This window comes from Lynx rufus, unplaced genomic scaffold (assembly GCF_022079265.1).
Source record: "Lynx rufus isolate CCGP_SWC_20201006 ecotype Redwood Valley unplaced genomic scaffold, mLynRuf1.p SCAF_8, whole genome shotgun sequence".
In the NCBI taxonomy this organism is placed as follows: Eukaryota; Metazoa; Chordata; class Mammalia; order Carnivora; family Felidae; genus Lynx; species Lynx rufus.
The window spans coordinates 30,417,222-30,432,548 of NW_025814896.1; the positions used below are offsets into that span (position 1 = coordinate 30,417,222).

General features: G+C 55.0%; 1 protein-coding gene across 4 annotated transcripts; it reads right to left on the reverse strand.

Annotated features, from left to right (window-relative positions):
* Positions 1 to 72: 72 nt before the first annotated feature.
* On the reverse strand, positions 73 to 13,014 carry ADISSP (adipose secreted signaling protein). 4 transcript variants are annotated; one of them, XM_047068472.1, is made up of 7 exons: positions 12,884 to 13,014; positions 12,446 to 12,502; positions 6,095 to 6,210; positions 4,484 to 4,626; positions 1,958 to 2,096; positions 952 to 1,074; positions 73 to 720 (listed from the first exon to the last, which is right to left on the reverse strand). In XM_047068472.1, exons 3-7 carry the CDS (start codon positions 6,111 to 6,113, stop codon positions 620 to 622), a joined length of 525 nt encoding a protein of 174 aa, XP_046924428.1. In that variant the 5' UTR covers positions 6,114 to 6,210; positions 12,446 to 12,502; positions 12,884 to 13,014; the 3' UTR covers positions 73 to 619. The 4 variants fall into 4 exon arrangements, with proteins under 4 accessions (XP_046924428.1, XP_046924426.1, XP_046924427.1 ...); XM_047068470.1 differs by having other exon boundaries at positions 6,095 to 6,264; XM_047068471.1 differs by lacking the exon at positions 12,446 to 12,502.
* Between the last annotated feature and the right edge of the window lie 2,313 nt (positions 13,015 to 15,327).

A 15,327-nucleotide genomic window follows, 5' to 3' on the forward strand; every position in this document is an offset into this window, starting at 1 on the left:
AGCTGTTCCTTAACTCATCTGCATAGGATTGGGCATTCTCAGAGCGATGGAAAACAAACATTAGCTGGCCTCTGATGTCCACTGAAACTTTTATTTCTTTAGGGTTTTATCCCAACCAGTCCTTTAAAAACCAAGTAACACAGATCTGGGGGTTAGGGCTTGGGGACTGCACCTCCCTCCTACTCAGTGTGGACAGCAGTAGGAAAGAGGGAGGGGGCAGGGGAGGGCAAAAGCCAGACAGCAGCAGCAGTAATGGGAGTGACGACGACGTCACAGAGCCAGTTCCCTCCTCTCCCAAGCCCTGGCTGGAGCCCCTGTGACTTGGGGTGGGGGGTGGGTAGAACCCACCCCAGGCCCCCCCTCCCCTCCTCAGATAGCCTCCTTGGGGGCTCAACCCATTTCTTCCGGCAGGAGACTGAGGCACACAGAGAGGAGGAAGTGGGAGAGGAGGACACACGAGAGGCAGGGAGGTGGCACAATGAAGGCAGAGGTGAGAGGCCCCTGGACACCCCACACCCACCCCGGGGAGGGGTGAGGAAGCCACACCATGATACAGCGTTCGGGGAGATGAGGTGGGGTTTAAGGCTGTGGGGCTCTGAGGCGCGCAGGGCCGCAGGCCTCAGTCAAAGCCGTGCCAGTCGCTGTGCTCTGAGTCGTATTCTAGCTCGGCACCCACGCACTTGACCCCATCAAGCAGCATGGGTGTGCCATGGTGTCGGTCTGCAAGGCAGGTGACAAATCAGGATACCAGGCTGGTTCCCTCGCCCCACCCACTCTAGGAGACTCCCCTCCACCTTCCCTCTGGGTTCTGCTGGGATGGGGGTGGGGGGAAGGTACCCGGGAACCCCAGGCCAGAGCAAGGACCCCTCTTTCAGATGGGGCGGGCAGAAATCCCTTGCAGTCAAGCTGGCACCTCCCCCCTCTAGCCAGACCCAAAGCTTGCACGCTCACCCATGACTCGCGCTTGCACTGTCACTCGCACACAGGTGCCGGTGCCACCTTCACAGGCTAGCAGCATCTCCTCCTTGAGGACTCCCTCTTTGTGTGCCGAGTATTCACACTTGACGCTGTAACCTGCCCAGATGATTAGCATCTCTGTGGCCTCCAGCCCCTGTCCCCCAGCACTCACTGGCACCAAGACTGGCCACCTCCTCCAAAGGAGTAAGGATGGCCCAGGACTTGTCCCCCCAGGGCTGGGCACACAGGCCCTGGAAACTTCCTCCTCTTCAATGAGGTCTATGTGTTTCCAGCCTGTGGACAACCCTGTTATGGCTCCAAGGGTCAAACTCGGGCTTCCAGGAGGAGGGTCCACTGGTTCCCCAAAAGGGCAGGCAGGGAGAGGGGGTTGATAGGGAAAGGGGGATGGGCAAGCCCTTCGCAGATGGGGTGGCAAGAGGTAAAGGCCTGTGGGAGCTCACTGAATCCACTTAAGGGCAAGGTCATGAGGAGGAAATAGGGGGACATGAAACTGAAACTGGGGTGTGAGTGACTATGAAACTGACACCCTAGCCTCCAGGTGGCAGGAGAGGGCCTGAAGCTACAGGGAAGGCAGAAGCAGTCCCAACTCCAAAGCCTGTGACTGCCGGGTGCTAGGAGGTAGCTGCCCAGGGTCCCTGGGGCTCTGGCAGATTTTTCTTGAAGGGCAGACAGGAGGGAGAGCTGGAGGCCCAGACCAGTTGCTCATTGGCTCCACCACCTCACTGAGGGTACTATCAGGTGATACACAGGCACTGGCCAGCAGGGTGAGCCCACGGACCCCTGCCCAGGGAGCAAGGCCTGGGGCATGGGAGCTGCTGAGATGCCACACTGCAAGCTCTTAAAGAGGCGTCATGTCGCCCAACTGCTGAACTGCCCATCTACCCTAGAACAGGGGGAAGCACCCCATGCTCTCACTCTGGTTACATCCAGGCCCTGCTGGAGGAGGGTAGGCCTCCAGCACCCTGAGCAGGGCACACACCTTCTGGGATGGGCATGACGCTGAGGAGCTTGAGGTGTAGGCTAGGGACAGGTGCTTCTCGGACGTCCTTGCTCAGCCTGTGCACCGGGGGCAGAGTGAAGGTAATCTCATACCTGTGCAAGATCTTCAGGAAGCCAACCTGTAGCAAGAAGGTGGGGAGGGGGAGGCACCTAGTCACTCTCAGCCTACCCCAGGGCCCACCCAGCTCCTGCCACCTGGGATCCTGTGCGCCCCTGCACCGGCTGCTATAGGAATCCCAGAGGGGGTCTAACTCCCTCCGCCACTCCAGCTTGTCCACACACCAAGTCCAGTGGCTCCAGGCACTTCGCCTGAGGACCTCATCCCCTCAGCTGGTTACTCAGCACCTGTTGTGTGGGCCCCACAGCAAACGCTGGCCCACTTTATAGATAAGGAAATGGAAGCCAGGCAGTATGGCCAGGGTAAAGGTCTCCCTAGGCCTCTTGGCCACTCCTGCCACGTGTGGCACATATCAAGGCACCAGCCATTGCCCACAGGGGAAGCTAGCTCAAAGTCCCATGATGCAGGCCGTTCACCTGCCCCCGCCACTGCCAGCACCTGCCCAGAGCCAATAGGCTGGGGTCAGGGACACGGGTCCTTTAGCCACTCCTGTGGAGATAGTGGGCAGCACACACATTGCACAGGATGAAGGACGGGATAGAATTAGAAAAACAGACACTAGACCAGCTGTGTCAGTGTAAAGCTGGCCCATGGGCACCAGCTACTGAACTCTGCTGGCACCTGAACGTGGACGCCTGCCTGCCCACTCAAATGCTCAGTGTGCCCAAAGCCCCACAAGCCATTTCTGTTGTTCATACACGGTGACTGGCAACCAGTGCCCCCTGGGACAGATGCCAACCTTGGATAAGTCCAGTCATGTGAAGGGCCACAAGCTGGGGTGGCAGCTGAGCAGGTAGGCTGGCCAGAGGGCAGTCCAGGAGGCACAGGGGTGCGTAATGTACCCACAACTTATGTGCACACAGACTGGCATGCTCAGTTTCAAGGGCTGCACAGCTCTGTTCCTGGGGCTTGTTAGGACTGGCTGCGTGAAGCATTTGGCCTTTCGATGGGACAGGCAGACATCACGGTATGACAAAGCTTAGCCCATGTGGCTCCCGCACTTTGCAGGTGGAGGACACAGTCCTCAAGAACGATTTCTGGCTATCCTGCCAATGGTGACCCTGTGGCCCAGCCGCACCAACTGCAGAATTTTCCAGGGGAAATCTCAGAAATGTGCAAAAAACACTCCTTGCTGCCCTATTTATAACAATAAAAAATAGAAACATTCGTAACACCAGGAATAGTGAACCAGCTAAATCAATGATGATACATTTAATGGAATACCAGACAGTTGTAAAATCTTGTGGAAAATTATTTACTGACATAGGAAATGGTTCACAACACAAGCAAGCAAAACACTGCTGTGATACTAGCTTTTTGTTTTTGTAGAGCCAAAAAAGCTGAAATGACACACATCAAAAATTAACTGTCATTGTGTCTAGACACTATGATTGTGTGTGCTTTTAAATTTCTTTATAGTTTTCTCTAGCTTCCAAATTTTCTCTAATAGACGTCAATGGATTTTGCAATGGGGAGGTGGCGGGAAAGGGAGCTATTCCCTAAAGTTTTGTTTCATTCTGTTTATTCCCTTGAGGAAGTTATCAGCTAAAGGAAAAGAGCACGGATGTTACATTTGGGCAGAAAATGATGAATCTGGGCCCCTCCTCAGGGAGGTCTCAATGGACCAGATGCCCTCCCCTTGCCAGGGCATTCCTGTTCAGCTTCAGAGCCCTGGCTTATTTGCCAACCTGAAGGCCTCACTCCGTTTCCCCACAATCCATCCCCTCCAGACACTTCTTCCTGCACCTTCCAAGTGCATGTGGGATCTGATAGTGCCCCAGCAGTCGGGGAAGTCACACCAGAGGGTGTGTGAGGTGTGACGCTGAGAGAGGTGGACGCTCCACCCAGAAAGCATGGCGGTGCTCAGTAAACACTCATACCGCCAAGAGCTTAAATCAGCCAGAGGTCTGGCAAGAAGGGAAATAACATCACACCTTGTTGCCAGCAAAATTCCCCTCACACCTGCGTTCTTTCATCTCATTCTTGCACTAACTCTCCGAGGTGTGAACTGCCTTCATCTCAGAGAAGAGGAAACTGAGGTGACCTGCCCAGGGTCACAGAGACAGATGAGCGGGCCTGGTCCTGAACCCAAGCCCTGCGGCACCTCGAGCCCTGATACCACCTTCCATTGCTGTTGTTGGGGTGACACTAATAAGAGTTCAGTTCCTCTTGTTCGAGTACCGTGCTAAAGGTACTCATTTCATCACTGCAATCTCACCACCTCCCTCCCATTTTACAGATAGGGAAACCAAGGCCCAGGAAGGGACAAAGATGTGCCTTTGCAGCCAGCTTAGAGGACATGGAACAGACAGGTCCAGGAAGCCAGGCAGGGCCATGGAGGATGTAGAGGGAGTAAGGCGGAAGATGGCGGGGGAGGTGTGCACATACCTTGACCAGAAAGCTGCTGTCGCTCTCCTGGGTGACCATGACCACGGAGTCATGCAGCTTCTCATCAAAGTGTACATGGCTCTGGGAACCTTCTGCATCATGGCCTGCCGCAAAGCGGATACTCCGGACTCTGGGCTTGTTGCCTAGGAAGAGAGTGGGAGGGCTCCAGGGGCTGCCGGCTTCCTTTACCGCCAGGAAACTATTCCCCCTTGTCACCCCCTGGCCGACCCCCTGGCAACTACCCTTGACATCATCTAGCACACACTGCCTGGACTCCTTTCAGGGCTAGGCCACGTCCTACTGAACACTAGAGGTTATGAGGGTTAAAGCTGCCCACCTGCCCAGTCCTCCCACAAAATATAAGCACCCTGAGAACTGGTGTGACAGAGGGAGTCAGGGATTGGCTAGTACAATCTCTTACTTAGAGGAGATGAGGCTGATGACAGAGACCAGAAGAGTCCTCCAGACTCTTAGCCCCAGGTCTTGGGTACCCTACGCAGTGCTCTCCTTCACAGTGCCAAGCTCCCATCTCTGGAATCTTCTCTTCCAGGTCTGTCAGTGCCAAGGCCCCTCCTGATGAACCCTAACCCTAGAGGAGGTGGGCAGGGACACAAACAGCCTCTTTGGGACCTTTCTGGGGGTGGGAGAAAGCAAAGGGGGCCAAAAACCACACTGAGCCCACCTAGAAGAGGCTGCAGTTACCTCTTAACTCCATCACTGATCACCACCAAGGAAGATGGAAGAACCCAGGGGAGCCTCTCAGACCCCTCCCAGAAACACCCTTCCCTCCTCTACTTCATGACCCCACCCCACCCCACCCCGCAAAACACACAGGGCCCTCAGCTATCCCTAGCTGTGTCTGGTTCTCCAAGGCCAGGAGGCAGGGAGTTGAGATGGACAGAGCAGTTGGAGCTGGGCTGAGGGCCTGGGCTGGGGGAGACCCATCTTGCCATGAGAAGGACCTCAATCCTCTCTGGCTCACAGCCACAGACTCCCAGGAGCCCTGCCCAGAGTCCTTTTGGTGGGAGGGGCTGGGCCGGACCTGGCCTGGGTTCTTGAACACTCACTGGAGGCCCGGGGAGTGGGGAGGGGCAGCCTGGCACTTCCACATTCCCCGCTGAGGCCCCCAGAACTGACCCTCAAATTTTACCTGGCCTCCCTTGCCTAAAACCCTCTGTGAGCCCTTCTGGACTGTGAATGAAACCAAAATTCTCTTCTGCAGCCTCCTGTGGCCCTACCTACCTTATCAGCCTCAGTGCTCACCCCCAGGTCCTAATGCCCCCCACCAGCCCCCACAGTGGAATAGCGGGGCTGAAACATAGGGACTTGAGGGCACATACTTCCATAAACCAGCACACCAAGGAGCCAGCAAGCGTCCTCAGGTTCCCTGCTAGTGCTTGCATGAGCACCGGGACCCAACAAAAACACTGGTATAATTACACTGATGTAATGTAATTCTCTCTCTCTCTCTCTCTCTCTCTCTCTCTCTCTCACACACACACACACACACACACACACACAGCCAATGCAGGCCCCACAAGTAACAATACCCCTCCCACCAGGGTCCCCTGGGAGACCTGTGCAAATCTGCCAAGCTAGGGAGGCACTCACCCTTGTTGGCTGCAGCCATGGATGCCCTCCCTGCCACGGAGAAAGACGCGCAGCTCCAGCCAGACACCGCCGCTCAAGCGCAGCAGCCTCCCATGCTCAGGGACGCCAGCAGGAGCCTGAAGGATGGGGAGTGGGGAGGGCAGGGGTCAGGGCCACCCATGGCCCTACGGCTGGGGGAAAGCAGAGATCTCTTTAGGGAAGACACTAAAACCCAACACCCTGCTGTTCTCAACAGCCCCAGGGGTGCCTGTACCCTCTAGCATGGTGGGGGGTGGGGGGCTTCTGCTCCCCCACTCCTCACATTCCCTAAGAGCCCTCACCCCTGCCTGATGCCCTACTGACCCAGAGCCCCACCAGCATGTGCTGAGCCATGGCTTCTCAGTGCCAAAGCATCGGTACGGGACTCTGGTACCCAACCCACCTGAGGCTGGCAGGAGGGACAGCCTGAAAAGGAAAAGGATACCACTGGCACTTTTTAGAGGCTAGTTCTCATGCTGGTGACCCCAAGGGCTAGACCTCCTGTAGCCAGATGCCACATTATTCAGGTTACACACACCCAGTGCAGCTGGGTCTAGGTCAGAGTCAACAAGATGCTTGAAAGAGAGCGAGAATGGGGGCCCACCTAAGATGGGTCCTTGGAGATTCCCTCCCGGTGACAGGTCAGTGCCATATGCTGAACAGATGCCCCGTGAAGGAACTGCCCCATTGCAACCCACCATTCGGCCTCTGGCCTCATTCTCTGGGCCAGCCTCCTAGCTCAGCTCCCCAAGGGCAGCCTCAGGGCAGGGGCAGCGGGAGGCACCCCCAGGAAGCCTGTGTGAGCAGCCTGGACTCTGATGGGCTGAGCTGGGACCATCTAAGCATCAAAAAGAATAATGAGGGCAACTGATGGAAACAGATGGAATACATAAAACTGGAGCATTCACAGAGATTACAAAAAAAGAAGAACGCAAAATAAACACACCCGAACCCTCGTTCACTGACAGTAGCAAGGCCCTCTTTACTCGGAAAACTGGCAATAAAGAGAAATAATTCAGCCTGTCCCTCGGCCTTTCATGTAACTAAATTGTCCCGGTGGTTAAAGGAAGGCTCTTCTTTACAGAAGAATCCTCACTATTAAGTAACAAAGGAATGGCCAAATGCCAAGCAAGTGCCAAAGAGACAAAGGCTGGAGGCAGGGGATCCTTAACAAGGAGGGCAAAGGTTGGCAGAAGTAGATGGGGCACATATGCCCCAGTGCCACCTACGGATGGCCTGGGGTTCTTAAGAAGAATGACACGAGTTTGCATGGAGGGATGTAGTGTCAGCCAGTCATACGCTGTCAAGCTCCCCTCACTCACAATGGGTAACCTGACACACAGAGGCTTCCTGATGTGAGACGCCAAGAAGTCCCAGCATCACTGACAAGGGGGTCCTGCCTGAAATGTCTAACCTAGATCTAAAGAAGCCCCGAGCTCTAACTTCTTGCTTATTGAAAATGCAGAGGTTAGTGCACACATTAGATAACTCCATGAAAAAGCAAAGAAGCAAACCCAGAAGTCAGAATATTCTACAAGACAACTGATGGGTCATTTTGGTTTTCTTCCCCCCAAAGTGCAAGAAAAATAAAGGAGAGGAGCACCTGGGTGGCTCAGTCATTTGAGTGTCCAACTCTTTATTTCGGCTCAGGTCATGATCTCACGGTTCATGAGTTCAAGCCCCACATGGGGCTCTGCACTGACATGATTATCTCTCCCCCTCTCTCTCTGCCCCTCCCTGGCGCTTGCGCCGCTCTCTCTCTCTCTCTCTCTCTCTCTCTCAAATAAATAAACTTAAAAAAAAAAAAAAGAAAAGAAAAGAGGGGCACCTGAGTGGCTCAGCCGGTTAAGCATCCGACTTCGGCTGAGGTCATGGTCTCGAGGTTTGTGAGTTTGAGTCCCACGTGGGGCTCTGTGCTGACAGCTCAGAGCCTGGAGCCTGCTTCTGATTCTGTGTCTCCCTCTCTCCCTGCCCCTCCCTCCCCAACTCAGGCTCTGTCTCTGTCTCTGTGTCTCAAAAATAAACATAAAAAAATTAAAAAAAAAAAAGAATAAAAAAGAAAAATATAGGAGGGGCAGCTGTTCTAAATAGGGGATGGGCAAACTATAGCCTGAGGCTGCTGCCTGTTTTTTGTGAAGTTTTATTTGAATACAACTGTACGCCTTTGTTTACATGTTGTCTAAAACTGCTTCTGCACTAAAGCAAAACTACTTTGAGTAGTTGCAACAGAGACCACATGGCCTGCAAAGTCTAAAACATTTACTATCTGGCCCTTTACAGAAAAAGTTTGCCAACTGCTGTTCTAAATTAACACACAAAGAGACCAAGAAGGATACTCTATGGGACAAGTGACCTGGATTTTTCCACCACATCAGCTGCAAGAAGAAAAATAAATGGGGTAGGGGGTTCTAACTACCTATAAAGAAAGGACATTTGGGGGATAACTGGAAAATGTGAATGGGGCTAGATCTGAGGTGGCATTAAGAAATATTAGCTGATCTCGTTGAGATAATGGACTTGTGTCATGTAGAGATGTATGTCCTTATTTTTCACAGATACACACTGAAGTATTTAGAGATGAGCAACCCATGAATGACCTTGGCTAATCCGGGGAATGAAGAGAAACCACAGGGTGGCCTCCTAGTTGGGGGCTGGGCTTGCAGACGACATGACCTTGAGGTCCCTTAGGTACCAAGCTGCCCTGGTAGCAGGCCTCAACTCCTTTCCCATTTCCCAGTGCAAGAGAAGCCCACCCAGCCCCGAGGGCCTCATAAGCATCGTAAACAGCTCAGGTACCAGCCTCCCACAGATGTGAGGCAGCCTACAGAGGTACAGCAAAGGGCAAGGCTTGGGTCCCAAGGTCCTAGGCCCTTCCCAGGCCCTCCCCCGGCCCCTACCTCAGCTAGCTCCCAGGCCCAGGGAACAGGGAAGGGAACTATGCCCCCACTTATCTCTGGCCAGTGCCACTCTGCGGTCAGTCCCAGAAAGGCAGCCCCTTAGCCCTGGAATGCTCAACTCATCCCCAGAGAGCCTGGTCCTTAAAGAGAGGCCTGCCCCCCAACCCACCTACTCCAGCCATCTGCTGAAGTTGTAGACTCAGAACTATGTAAAAAATGTGAAAAATGACCAAGCACGAAGGTACCAGGCCCGCTTCCTACCTTCTGCAGAGGCTGCTCCAGCCACACCTCTGCAGCCACAGGCGAACAACAACTCAATGCCCGCAAGTTCCCCCCATCTCCCAAGACCCTTCCTGCAGGCCCGGGTGAAACTCTTAACCAGTGGCTGGTGAGGAAAGGCTCCTGGAGACTCCTTCCACAAACACTCTGACCCACTACATGCAGGGCCCCCTCCCTGTCTTTCCCAATAACCCACTGCTATGGCCTGTCTGCCTCCGTCCAGGCCCTCCCTCCTGCCTGGAACAATCCCCTGCCCCCATCCAAACCTTAGCCTCGGTCTCAGCCCCAGAGGACTTTTTTAGGGTAGCACAATCCTCATTTTATGTTCATCATTTTATGTTCCCCACCTTACCAGGGCAAGGACTGTGTTTTTGCCAAACTCTTTGTCCCCAGTACCCAGCCCAGCACCTGGCAGGGAGCAGCTGTGTCCAGTTTATATTCGTTAAATGAATGAATGACCAAACTAAGGGGAACCCAAGCATGGGCCTTGGCTGGACCCTCTTGGTAGATGTGACATGTCAAGGCCAGTGACTCTAAACCGGAAGCTCTCAGAAAGAGGAACTCACCCTGCTCTCTTAGCCAACCCTTGCCCCAGAGGGCACTCCCCTCCCCCCATCTCAAGGAGTGTGGCCTCCCACTGGGCATTATTCTAGCCTTGCCACAATCAGTTGCTCCCCTTGAGATGGAATGCCCTCTGCACTGCCCAGAGCTCAGTACAGAGCAGGCATTCAAGCATGCCTGTAGCGCTTGGGCAGTGAGAACACAGAGATGGAAGGCAAGTGACTTAAGGGGCCAGAGGAGGCTAGAAAAAGCAAGCCTCCTTTCTCAGCAGAGAGCCCTGTCAGTCTCTGTCCCATGGGAGCCAGACTCTCATCCAAACACAATTCCTCAGCAGAAGCTGGAGGAGAAGGTATCTAGCTTCCCCCTGCTGCAGCTGTGTCCACAGGAACTGCTAGGCCCTCTCGTAACCCCAGGCCTCCTCCCGTGCTAGCCAAGCCCTGAGTGTGGCCCAAGCTGCACAGCCCCACAGAGACAGTGGGGACGTGGTCAGGAGCATGGGCTCCAGGGCCCAGCAGTGCTGGTTCACATTCAGGCAGCATGGGAAGTTACTTTCAGTCTCTGTGCCTCAGTTTCCTCATCTGCAACACAGGAATAAGCAGTGACCTCTTCCTCTGAGAGTTTGGTGCAGCTGGTACTTGAACCTCTTGACAGAGCTGCCCATTCCACCCGCATCTTTGCAAAAGCAAATCCCAAAGGCCCGGTTTCTAAAGCAACAGCAATTTCAGGGTAGCAGTGGTAGAGAGGCTCTTGACGCTAATCCTGGAATGGCCCTCAGGGTGGGCCCCAGGGACTTCAGCCTTCTCAGAAAACAGCTCAAGGGGTGAGGGGCCTCCCCCTCTTCCCTTCTCCTGCCTCTCTCCTCCCCCACTCCCAAGCCAGCCAGGTCCCCAGTGATTGCCAGAGAGCAGACTTGCAGACTGCTGCCCCCTTCAACCAGAGGAAGATGTGAAGAATGTATATTCTGAGAAGTGTCCCCACCCCAACAACAAAAGCAAGACCCCCTCCCCAGATTAGATAAACTGTCAACAGGTCACCGGTGGTGATACCATGGACAGTCACAGGATGGGGAGGGATGGAAAGCTGGAACAAGGGCCTTACAGGTCTTGTCTGGTTCTTAGTTACTCTCAGGGAAAATGGAGGAACAGTCTCTTTGGGAGACAGAGAGCTGAGGTCCCTCTCAGCTTTAAAGAGAAAGGCTGCTTCAAGGTTACCCTATCTAGGGCAGGGCTCAGCCAGGCCCGGTGGAACCTCTGGCATGAGAAGGTCCAGGGACACGGCAAGTGAGCAAACAGAAGGACAAATGGACAGTTACCCAGAAACCCGGAGTTCTCAGCCCCCTAGGCTCCTGTCCCACAGGGTGCTAGCTGCTACTCCAGGCTGTCCCAAGATAGGGCCCAAGGCTCCAGACTGAAAAGAGCACCAAGACAGTACCCATGGCAAACTGGAGCTCCAGAACATGCCATCCTTGCCCTCCATCCCACAGCTGCACCCCTAATACCACTTCTCGGCCTCAGAAGCAGCCCTCAGATCCCAGGCATCACAGGGCAAGCCCCAGCTAGTCCTCCGCTTTGCGGCTGGGGGCACGGCCCCAAACTCTTGGGGTCTCTTTCTCATTCATTCCTCCATCCCCACCCTCAACCTGTGCAAGGACTTTCTGAGCCAGGAACTCCACGACGTTCTACCTCCCCGCCTCCCCCACTCCCACCCCACCCTAGCCCACAGCTAAATCCTGGCTTAAGGACGCAGTCCAGCAGGAGCACTGTCCAGCCTCTCATTAAAGCTCAAACTTGTAAACAGAGTGCCCATTGAGAGGACACTGACCTGCTGATTCCAGAACCTGACATAGGACTGGGCACATAGTGAGGGAATTGCATGCCTACAACAAAGCCTGGAAAGGCAAGGCTGGGTGCCAGGTTTGGTGGTGGCAGTTTTACATCAACTCAGTCTGGATGTGACTCCATTTCCTCTCTCTCCACCAGGCAAAAGTGCAGGGTTAAATATAGTGTCTCTCTCTCACAAGCAGGGGTGAAGTGGGGAAGAGACCCCTACCATCCCACACACTTGTGTCTCCCCAAACTCCTCCCCCATGCCCCAGCTAGAGGGTTCTTAGACTCCTCTAAACTCCAGATTGCCTGCCCCACCGAGGCCTTGCCCTGAGCCTGTCACCTGAAGACCCCAAGAAGTAGAGGCCAGGCCTGGTCCAGGGGGCGACACTTGCCCCTGACCTTCTTTAGCTCCCAGGGGAGAGAAATGCCCTACTCCCACTTCCCAATACCAAGATTCAAGAAAAAAGGCAACCTAAAGATTCTCTTCTCAGTCCAGCAGAGCTCCTGGTCCAGAACTTAAATAAAACCGCTCCTGCTGTGATGATAGGAAGGATATGGCCAAGCCCCCAAAGGCATCAGGGGCCCGGGTGTAAGACCCTGTATCCTCTCAGGGCCTCCATCCCCGTGGGTGTGGCGCCCCATCACCGCCCCTTTCTCATCTTCTGGGGGAAGAGATGCAGTTAGACGTCCCCCCTCCATCACACCCCTCGCAGGCTTCTAGGTGGCAGCTCTGTCCCTCATAGATAATCCTCTGCCCTCCCCACCCTCACCTCTGCTGACGCAGGAGTCTCAGGAGTCCGCACTGCCCGACATCACCGCCCTCCTCCCTGAAGATGTCGAGAACAAGAGGTTCAGAGGCTACTGGTCCAAGGTCACACAGCGAGGCAGTGACAATAGCGGGGGAGGGATACGTGTGTGCTGACGGTGCTGACCCCATTACGCCCCCACCCTCGCTGTGTCACACGTGCCCCCGACAACGCGCCGCGGAAAACATCCCGTCTCCACCACCTAACGGTCACCCGCGGCCTCCGGACTGACATTTCCCCAGCTCAGATGCCAGAGAGCACCCCGGTGCGGACCGACAGCGGAACCGTCGCCCCAGCCCGGTGGGGTCCTAGTCACCAACTACCTAGGACGGCGCTCTGCCGGGAAGAGATCTCGCCGAGTGGGGCGGAACTGGGAGGTGGCAGGAGGAGGAGCATTCTCACCGTGCAGGGCGCACCCCGGGGCCAGTCGGGCACGGTCGACCGCGGTGGCAGCGGTGGCGGTCGCGGCGGCAGCGGGGACTCAACGCCGGGCACGAGGAGGGAACCCCGCGCCGCCGCCGCCGCCGCCCGCTTCACCGGCACGCCCCCGCCTCCACCCATTGGCCGACCGAGGGGGTGGGGCGAGGACTCTTCCGACCAATAAGAGGACGCCAGAGAACCGCCAACGGGCGTTGCGCCACTGCATCACGTGCAGGGGGCCCTCTGCTGCGCCAGGCGAGCCTACACCTACCGGCGAGTTCTCGCGATGAAAGGATCCAGGCAGCCAGAAGTGGCTAGGGGCCAGCATGGGGCGGAAAGGGGAGAGGGAAGGAGGAGCGTCTCGAATAGGCCCCACCCGCGTCCCAACTTCAGCGGTGGAGTTTGCACGACCCGCCTGGGCCCCAACTCGAAAGGGGGCTTTCCTGGGCTCTGTCCCCTCGAGCAGCCATAAGGCAGGACTCAGAGATAGGTGGGGCGCCTGTAGGTCTCTTTTCTCCCTAGGCTTACAAGCCCGCATCGGCAATCGATATGGGCATAGCTAGGTCCTCCGGTTCAGGAGCTGAGAAATCTCCATCCTTCCCACTTTGCGACCTCGGGGTTTCAGCCTCTTCCTCTTCCACCCTATCCCTCCGCCTCAGCGGAAGCGCTCTCGCGCAGACTCGAAAGGCGTCCTGGGAGCCGGGCCGGCCCGATTAAGCATCAGAACAAAGAAGGCACGCGGGATGGGCCCCGGGGGACCGCAGACTCTGCTCCTGGTCTCCATGGAGGCCGTCGCCATGGCAGCGGGATGCGCGTAGCTCAGCGTCTCGGGGTGGGATGTGAGCACCTGCACGGAGACTGGGAGCGAGAGGCGTGGTCCTAGGGTCTTTAGGAATTCCAGTAGCTGCTCCGCGGGTGGTCCTGGAACAACAGTTCTCCTCCCACATTTCGCTGGCCTTGACAGGGTCCCTAAAGTGCCTGCGGGGAGCCTTCCAGAGCCCGAGGTTCTCTCCTTCCAATGTAACTAGGGGGAGAGATGGTATGGCACGGCTTAGGGTCGGCTTCCTTTTAGAGGGACCTGGGTCGCTGCCTTTGGGGACCCGTCAAGGTTCCTGTCTTCCGATGGATACCCGTGACTCCTAACCTATCCCATGGCCTCTGGCCTCCACACTGTTGGCAAATTAATCTTACTGAGCTATTGTTTCCATCGCATCTTCCCCTCCTCCAAAACCTCCGTGTTCTGGGACTGTCTCAAGCAGAATTTCACAAACTTTTTAGAAGCATTTTGGGTGATTCATGCGCACTCTGGCGTTTGAGATACTGCCCTCCAGCGTGGGCATTGGGAGATTCCTACGTTCTGATCCCAGCCCATCCACTTCTGCCAGATGATCTTTCACTACCCAGCCCCACCGTTCCATGTGCCCCACTATGCTCCCTCCGCTAAATTGTATTCTCATGTCTATTCGATTCTGCAGCGTTTAAAGTTGGCAGACAGTGGGCCTAAAGGAGACTACAGATATATTTTGCTTAGCCCACACGAGGCGTTTAAAAATTCTAGTTCCTTTTCTCCTTCTCCTTTCTCTTCCTCCTCTCTTTCTTTTTCCTCTTCCTCCTCTTCCTCTTCTTATTCCCCTTTTAAAATATCAGAAGACCTAACAACGTGGACTCACATTCTAGCCTGGCACCAAAGACTGGCACATCAACTTGCTGTCTTGTCCCCACCAATCCCTGTTTTCTCACATTGATTTTACCTTCTGGGACTGTGCAGACATTTGCTTTCATGATACCCTCCTTATGCTACCTTTCCACCTAGAATGCCCTTTCCACTCTCCTTTCATGGACAAAACTCACACTCCCTTCAAGACCAAGTTAAGACCTGCCTTTATTATGTCTTTGAAGACAACTTCTTCTCAAAACTATCCCTGGTGTGGGCTGTTTCAAATAGAGACTAGCTGCTAACTGGGCACTGCCTGGGGCCATTTCCTGTCAACTTCTTTAAGCAAATATTGACTAAGTATGTATGATGAGCAAGTTACTGTGCTAGGCTATGGAGTTACAGGTTCTCACAGTTCAGGGTGGGAGTACGCCACACAAAAACAGCTGTGGTTTCTTGTCCCTGCCAAACACTCTTCACGCTCCTAGGTGCTGGGCAGTTTGGCTGACTGGCCAATTGAAAGGATCTGCAATACAGAGCTGCCCATGCCCTGGGATACTACAGGCTCCATTGCAGCCCAATGGGTCTGTTTACCAAGAAGAGGGATGCTAATATCAGAGTGGCACCGAGTCCCTGGGACTTCCTGTGCAGAGGGCCTTAATAGAGCTTTGAGGGAAGCCACAGGCACCCTGGAGATTGGGGCAGTAAGGGAAGGCATTAAGAACAACTCCAGGGGCACCTGGGTGGCTCATACTTTCTCTTTCTCTCTAAA